Source organism: Microtus ochrogaster, chromosome 1, assembly GCF_000317375.1.
Source record: "Microtus ochrogaster isolate Prairie Vole_2 chromosome 1, MicOch1.0, whole genome shotgun sequence".
NCBI classification, from domain to species: Eukaryota; Metazoa; Chordata; class Mammalia; order Rodentia; family Cricetidae; genus Microtus; species Microtus ochrogaster.
Window position 1 is genome coordinate 116,938,487 of NC_022009.1, and position 8,537 is coordinate 116,947,023.

The 8,537-nt window shown below is 42.7% G+C and overlaps 1 protein-coding gene across 5 annotated transcripts in view; it reads right to left on the reverse strand.

Annotated features, from left to right (window-relative positions):
* Positions 1 to 696: 696 nt before the first annotated feature.
* Positions 697 to 8,537, reverse strand: part of Slitrk3 (SLIT and NTRK like family member 3) — an 11,970-nt gene continuing 4,129 nt past the window's right edge. For 3 of the 5 annotated variants that reach the window (XM_013348983.2, XM_005344107.3, XM_013348980.2), the window contains one exon: positions 2,341 to 6,242. In XM_013348983.2, the coding sequence (XP_013204437.1) occupies positions 3,279 to 6,224 (2,946 nt within the window). In that variant the 5' untranslated portion in view covers positions 6,225 to 6,242 and the 3' untranslated portion in view covers positions 2,341 to 3,278. Of the gene's footprint in view, positions 6,243 to 8,537 lie in introns of all 5 variants that reach the window. The other 2 variants (XM_026783875.1, XR_003377825.1) reach the window with 2 other exon arrangements.

The window sequence follows — 8,537 nt, forward strand, 5'->3', positions numbered from 1 at the left end:
AAAAGAAAAGAAACACAAAACAGTTGCTAATCCATCCTCATACTAATATCCAGGGAATTTAATGGAAATAATGTCTACTGTTGCAAACTAAATTAGTTTAACGTAGTTTTAATTTTATCATTAACTTAGTTTTAATGCAAAACTTAAAAGAAGTGGCTGAGTCAGGGCATAGAAAACTCCATGAAAGCAAATTATTGTCCTCTTAAATATAAAATTTCATTATTACATGAATTTTTTTTCACTATATAACAATTTTTTTCTTCATTCAAGGTTGAAATCTAAGATAAGACACTCCTATCTAAATATTTAATAAATAAAATACAAATATTACATTTATCAAGTTATATTTTCATTTGATAAGGTTTACGGAGACTTGTTTTCCAAATGTCAAAAGCACCAGGGTCCTTAGGGATGACATTGAACCTGATGTATTTAATAGACTGTGCTGTGTGAATGCATGGTATTCTAGGAAGATGTTATTAGTATTTGTAGGATCTACGTATTTTTGCTCTCAGTTTCGCTAAACAAATGATTGATTAGGAAGAACCAGAAGGTTAATAGTAACTGCAGTTTCCAACAGTGTTAATAGTCACTGTAGATATTTCCCCCAAATCCTGTTGTGAAGCCTGTAGGAACAGTATTGTCATTTTATTCCAAAAAAAAAAAAAAAGAAAGAAAACCAAAGAAAATCGTGAACACTGTAAATAGGGAAAGATGATCAGAAAGACTGTGGAAGGTGAGATACCCAGCGAAGTAAGGCTGTAGGACAGTTTGAAACCATGTCATCTCTTTTATAAGGGGTTCAACTCTCCTGAGGAAGGAAAGCTTCATTTCGATATTGTACATAAAGAGAAAATAATTAGTTTTTATGGACTTTCTGAAAGAACTCCCAAATAGACTGAACAGCTGAGGACAGAAGTTACAGATGCCATTATATCAAATGCAAAGAAGCCCTGAAAAGTGCGTTTTTTAAAATATTTATGTACTTGTGTATTTTATCTGTATGCACATCTACATGTAGTTTCAATGATTATATAAACATGTTCTAGACATTCACTTTTCCCCATTATTTAATACAATGTCTTAATGTTTATACCACAAAGCTTTAGAAACTTGTGGTTTTATCCTTTTTGTGTGGGAAAATGATGTAATGTAAGGCCTCCGCGACTCGTGGTGAATTACATGCAGCATGTAGTGATCATTTCTAAGGGCAGCTTGAAGGAACTGGAGCTTCTCTTTACAACTCGGTAGTGGGGCGTCTGGATATCGCTGGGGCTCTGCTGCCCTCTACTGGCCAGCCTGGGTAAGTGCCTTTCTAGTCCCGTCTTGCGTCCTAAATTTCAGTTTTCTTTGGTTTTGCTCATGTATAAATGGATCATAACTTAAAAGTATCTTCAAGTTAACTTTGAAACATTTTTTAATTCCATACAGAAAAAGAAAACTTAATTAGTATCATACGTCTTAGTTCAAGCATTTCTGGGTTCATTTGCTGTGGAGAGATTGGGAGAGCAGTGTCCAAACATAAAAATGACAACTTTCGCAGATGAACAGATATTCCATAGTTTCATTTATCATCAGCTTTTCTGGGACCGTGCCTGTGCGTGGAGAGTGTGGTGCTACCTAAGCTGCTGATGAATCTAATTTTAGGGTTCGTTGTTATTTAAAGGAGAGCTATTTCGTTTCTCTGTTCCTTCATGCCGTCTCCTGTCTTGAAACACAAGGACGCTCAGTAATCTTACCCAGAATAACCCTGCATCTCGTCACTTCAGCCCCTTTCTTTCTTCCCAGTCACACCCCACCTATGGAGCAGTGCCTCACTGGGAAAGCGAATTTGAAATGTTTATAACCCAGGAAAAAATCAACTATAGATTAGCATATCCAAGCTCCAATTTAATCCTGATATGGGATATGAATAATCTATAATGAGATTGGTCAATATCACAGTGCATCAAACTTGTTGATCAATTAGCTTTCTGTATATCAAGTAAAATAAATATTTTTTAAATGGAAGTACGAAAGCCATGGCATAGCTGAAGTTTAAATTCAAGCTTTATATCTTCTGTATATAATGTATTATGTTTTTCAAAAACTTTTTATTAGGAAAGCTATACCAGACGCATAATCACTATACAATGATTAAACATTACCTTTACAATTTATAATCACTGAAATTACAGAATAAATATATGCACATTTCTTTTGAATCTTTGTGTGTGTGAGAGAGAAAACATTAAAAGTGCTTCCTACAAAGCTGTTAGTGATATATACCCAGTTGCTTTTTTATTTTTTTAATATCATATATATATATATAAGAAAGTGCAGATGTTCTCAAAAAATCTTGGCATCAGGATGAAATGTCACAAGGAGGGTGTTCATCCCTAGGTGTGTCTCCAGCTGTGAAACCAACAAGCCTTCACTTCAGTAGGATCCAGCCTCGAATGTGACTCTTCCCAGGGTGGTAGGAGAGATGCTGTGAACTGTACACTAGGAAGGAAGGGCGTGTGGACCTATGGAGAGGAAAATATGGATCAAACCCGAACTAAGCAGATCAAGTCGTATGGGAGGGGTGTGTGTGTGTGTGTGTGTGTGTGTGTGTGTGTGTGTGTGGTGTGTGTGTGTGCGTGTGCTGCACCCAGTGCAGACTGAGGGACCTAAGTGTATGTAGAGGTTTTCTGTGTGCATATGAGTAAGTGTGTGTGTGAGAGACAACAGTGTGAGAACATTCGAGCAAGACCCGCCCCTCCCTCCCCAGCCTGCAGTTTTGAAGCATGCGGCAAACTGCATTGTTAATACATGTACAGAATCTGTGCCACGATGGGGAAAAAGGAGAGAAAGCCATAAATGTCAGCCTCCCCCCCTCCCTTTCAAACATAAACTGCAACTAAAGGGAAGAAAAGTTACTGAAAATAAAAGGACACATTGAATTTTACTCAATTCGGATCAATACAACGATCCCCGATATACCTCACACATGGCACAGTCCAAGTCTCGAGTTTCAGTATAAAAAATAATGATAACATTTGCTGGCAAAAGTCTGCGAAGGCACTTCATTGATTAATGATCTGAGTATGGCCCTTCCTCAAAAATCACATCTGAGAGGGGAGAGCCCACTTCTGTATTCTCTAGTTATCATGCGTTTCAGTTCTGTCCTGGGCAGGCGGGAACTGTGAGGTGGAGTTACCGGGACAAATATAATGGGAGCCGGGGATATATTTCTTTTTATTTTCCTTTTCTCTTGAAAACCAAGACCAAGCCACCCTTTTATTCTCTTCTCTCTGTTAGAATCTGTATGCTGTCTTCTCCAGAACTTCGAGGTAATCCGGCTTAGTTTGAAGTTTGGCCCTTAAGTCGAGGTAATCACTTTTGGGGGTTTGGTGGTCTGTGAAGCCCTTTCCAGCTGAGAAGAGAAGGGTTTCTTTGAGCCTGGCGTCCTGCTGTAAGTCTGGATATTGCATGCCAGGGGGGTGGACATGGAGTTCCTTTAATTTGGGCACTGTGCCATAGAGACAGTCCACAAATCCCACTGTGCACGGAGCAGGCTGTGGCCTCTCACGGTCTAGTAACAGACTGCCACCCACACAACCTCCCCCAGGGGGAAACAGCACCACCCCACCATTCTTCTCGTGGTGGCGGAACCCAGCCAAGTCTCCCCCAGTCCCTCCACCTACCCCTGAGACCCCACCGACTGCCGAGTGGTGAGGATGAGGGTGGTGATGGTTCCCCGTCACTATGGTGTTGAGTTGGGAGTTGGAAACCGCCAGGGCCCACTCCTTCTCCTTTTCCAGCAAGGTCCGGTAGTTGTTGTGATTCTCCTTCGGTGTTTCTGCAAACTGCTCACTTCCTAAGAGCACCTCACCCATTCCTGGAGGCTGCGTCGTTCCAGGACATCCACGTTCTGCAGCTCCTGTTTCCTGGGTTGCTGAGACAGCCACTTCTTCCTCCTCTCGAGGCTTGTAGATGGGGTTGTTGCACATCTGGGTAACTGGGTGGGGGATGTACTCATACACATGACCCACGGGAGGGGCTTTCTCTGGAGAGGACAGAGTTGGTCGACCTCCACCTCCATTCCCACCACCACTGCCCCCAGTGTCCTCGAAGAGTCGGTGACATTGCATCTGGATTCCTGTAAGGTCCACACCTTCCTGCCGCTTGCTTCTAAAGGGCAGCTTCTTCCTACGGCGACGGAGCACATAGGCAAAGAGACCTGCAGCAACAAAGACCGCTGAGAAAAATAGAACCAGCAGGCTGAGAATCAACACAGAAAGTGGTACAGGGCCCCCGGGAGGAGAGAACTCATACGGTGATGAACTTGTTGGTGCTCCATTCGGGTGGTAATCTCCAGGCTGTGGTGGGGATGGTCCAGGCGGTGCAATATGTAGCATCTCTGGGCATAGAACTTCCAGCTCAATAGTGCGCACGTCACGGTGGGTGAGGTTCTCGGGGGTCCTACAGAGTACATCACCTACCACGCTGACTGAGCTGATGGTTTCGATCCACTGTTTAAAGGGGACCAGGTCACAAGTGCAGTCCCAAGGATTCTCATTGAGATCTATCTGCACAATGGCATTCAAGTGTTCAAGGACGCCAGCTACTGGCAGATAGAGGAAGTAGTTCTTCCGCAAGTTGAGCCGAGCTAGGGATGTACCTGCAAAGGCATCGGTTGGCAGGGTCCTCAGCAAGTTATTGTTGAGAAATAGCAGCTTCAAGTTGGGCATGAGGCTGAAGGCTGCAGGTTGGATTTCCCGGATGACGTTGAATTCGAAGTACAAGTAATGCAAGCTCTGTAGACCTCGGAACATGCCTGGTGTCAGCTTCTCTATGTCGTTGCCATTGAGAAAGAGACTTTTCAGGTTGGGCAGGTTGATGAAAGCCCCATCCTGGACATAGGAAATACGGTTGTTCCCCAGGTGCAAGAGATCCAAAGAAGAAAAATTCCAAAAATCAGAGCGGTATATCTTTTGAATCAGATTGCTGCTCAGGTAGAGCTTCTTAGCATTCAAGGGCCTTGGAAGGAGCTCTGAGATGTTGTTAAATCCTCGTTCTTTGCAGTTGACAGTCAAGCCAAGGTCATTGATATGCAAATTACAGGTACAGCCAGTTGGACAGATAATGGGAATAGGTGGTCTGGTCTGATAGGGGGCAATGGGAGGTTGATTTGGACCAGGGTATAAAGCCTGGGATGTAGATGGTGGTCTGGGTGTTCGGGGCTGTTTGGTGGGTTTTGGCTGCTTGTTGGAGGACTTATATTCAACAGAAGAAGCTGTAAAATGAACAGAGGACAACATTGAAGAAGGTTTCGTTGGCCAGGCGTTCTCTTTGCTTGATGGCAAGTGGGGAATCCCTAGACTGGCCTCCACCTCAGAGTCAGACAACAATGGACAGAGCTCTGTCTTCTTGATTTCTCGGAGATCTTTCCCGTGGAAATGGAAAGGCGTCTCGCAGGTGATGTCCCCCACCAGGGCGGTGTACGGGATCCTCTCCAACCAACTCTTCAGCTGAACAATCTCACAGGTGCAGTTCCAAGGGTTCTCTTCTAGCTGGAGCTCCATCAGGCTCCTGCCAATGTGATCGAGCATTCCGCGGTAGAAGAGGACTTTTAACCTGTTTCCACGTAAATCCAGATGGGTTAAGGAGACAGCCTTAAATAAATTGGTTGGAAGAACAGGAATGAGATTATCATTTAAAATTAGAACCCTCAATTTACTTAGGTTCCGAAATGCCCCGCTCTCTATACGTTTAATGACATTGTAATCTGCCTGCAGGTATTCCAGACTTTCTAAGCCAAGGAAGGTGTCATTTCTGAAGACATCTAGTTTGTTCTCATGAAGATATAGTCTCTTTAAAATCTTAAGACCGTTAAAAGCGCCAGTTTGAATGTCCTGCAATGCATTGTTCCCAAGGTTAATGGACACAGCATTATTTAAATGAAGGAAACTATTGGTGTACAATTTCCTCATGGAATTCCTCTGAAGATACAGTTTAAAGGGTCTTGACCAGAACTCAGTAATCTGACTAATGTTTGTAAATCCTTTGCTGTCACAATGTATGTGGAAGAGGCTTTCTTTAACTTCGCAGTAGCACGGATCAAAACAGGGCTCATCTATTTCCTCTGAGTCCTCAATCAGGGGGATTGGAGTAGTCCATCCTAGAGCGATTGTGCTTAGAAGAATTATCCACAGCATCCTCCCTCTGTGAAGCATCTCAGCTATGGACGGCTTCATCATTTGTGGCTGATTACAAAACTGCAACAGAAATAAAGATGCAGATTTTTAGCTTGTTTTGTACTACTCGATTGGACTCCTACAACTGGGTTATTTATTAAACAACAACAACAACAAGGGTGGTTTGAAAACCTCAGCAGCTACTGAACTGATGTTCCAAATGAGGCAGCACCAAGCTTGATGTTTAAGGTGTTCCCTGTATTTTCAGTTTAAGAGACTGACATATTGTAACATACAGTGACATTTTCCTGAACCAAGCCCTGTTCAGTAAGTGTTATGTGACACGAGCAAAAGCAGCTTGCACTGACTTCCTCTTACAAAAACAACACAATCGGAAACCTGACTCGGCCTTGGCATAGGCAGATTCAGCCATAAAGGCAATGGCTTAGTCATTTTCCTTGCTTTCCTCTGTAAACTAAGATTTGTCATTTCAAATCTTATGGGAAGTTATAGGAAAAGGGGGTGTTCTTCAAACTGTACAATTTAATATTCAAAATCAAACATGCTATCACCCAAAGATATTAGAGTATGAAAAAAGGCAAACCTATTGCCTAATATCAGGTGTTGAGATGTGAAAGACTGCAATGAAAAACTTAAGGTTTCTTTTAAGGAACCATGAAAAGCTACTTAATCACCATGTGTGCTCAGTTCCATCCTCAAACGCCAACCCTTTTTGCCCAAGCACAGGAAATATAAGTATCCTTTAGTGAAATAAATAATTTCTACATATCTTCTCATTTGGCTGTTTAAAGCATTAGGAGTGAGGAGATCTCTGAAGAATTAGGCCCGTGCAATTCTCAGAGCTAAAGATAGTGGTAGCTAAAGGTGGCTAAGCCTGGGAGTGTCGGAGGCAAAGCACTTGCAAGAGCTTAGTTTGGAGTGAGTCTGTGCTTTGGGGAATCAACTGAGGAACCATAAAAAGCTGTAAGGGGACAGGAGCCGCTCAGAAAAGAAGTAGGTAGTTAAAGGTTATAGTGGGTGAGAATCTCAATTCTTGCTGATAAATTATCTGGCTTGTGAAAACATTTTAGAAAAGACATTTACTTTTCCGATGAGAAGACATGAATCTGGTGCCCTATTCTGAGAACATACGGTGCCTCCTGCAAAGGTTTTCTTACGTTGCTTAGTGCCCTCAGCATATGAAAATGTGTATAGAAACACATCAAAATGTTCCACTCTTATTACATTGTCCTTCCCAAGTCAGTGAAATGTCAATGGAATTTAAATATTTATTTAATCAATAAAAATAAATCAAAGTGTCTAACATATGGTTGCTCCCACCTATGATATGTATATCAAGGAAACATTCCTTAACTTGGAACCCAAGGAACACAAGCAGATAATTTATAGGGAAAGTGCGAAGACACTATCTTTGCTTTCCATTGGCATAGCATGAACACAGCTGCAAGGAGAAACTCTTGAGAAAGCAAAGTGGAATCTGCCTCCGGCATGTAATAGTCAATTTTTAGAAACAATTAAATGAAAAGGAGAAAGCAGATGAGGGTGCATAGCAGTATTACTTGGTCTTCCCTAGGCTTCCTTGTAAAATGTTGGAATCTACTTACGTTCCTCCTCATCCTTTCTAGAAAATGCTTTTTCTTGGTTTTCACACCACTGGGCTTTAGACAACCAAGCTGCAGGCGTCGTTGACTTACCTATTTTGCAGGAGGTTTGCATTTTTGTTTTTAATTTTTTGTTTCTCAGCACTGACTATGGAAAAGAACTTTAAAAAAAAAAAAAAAACCGAACAGCAACAAAAACAAAGCTTGAGTTTAAGGTGTCTGTCTTATCCAGTCTAGTCTTGCTGAAGCTAGGGGGGCTAGAGAGGAGGGGAGGAGGCCGTTAAAAAAAAATAAATTAAAAAGCTAGCTTGAGACGTGCAGAGAATGCAATGGGCGCTTCAATGGGCTTCTTTAGGATGCAGGACTGCCGCTTGGCACTCTCAATAGAGGAGGGAGGAGATGAGGCTGCAGCAGGCTTTCCAGCTCCTCTGCTGCTGGGCGCGTCGCCTCCGTGGCTGCTCTCCCGGGTTACCCTACACCATTGGGCACGCAGGGGCGGGGGGTGTGGGGAAGAGGATTGGGGGCAGGCTCAATCACAGTGCAGGATTCGGACTTGTTCGGCGCTGTATTTTTTACTTGATTTTTAATGCGTGCTGAAAACCGTCCATCACTTCACGTCATGAAAATAATGGGCTTCAGGAAGTGGAACACGCTTAGCCTTGGGTAGCAAGCAAACACTAAGACGCCCTGACTATATACTTGTGTGTGTGTGTGTGTGTGTGTGTGTGTGTGTGTGTGTGTGTGTGTGTGTGTG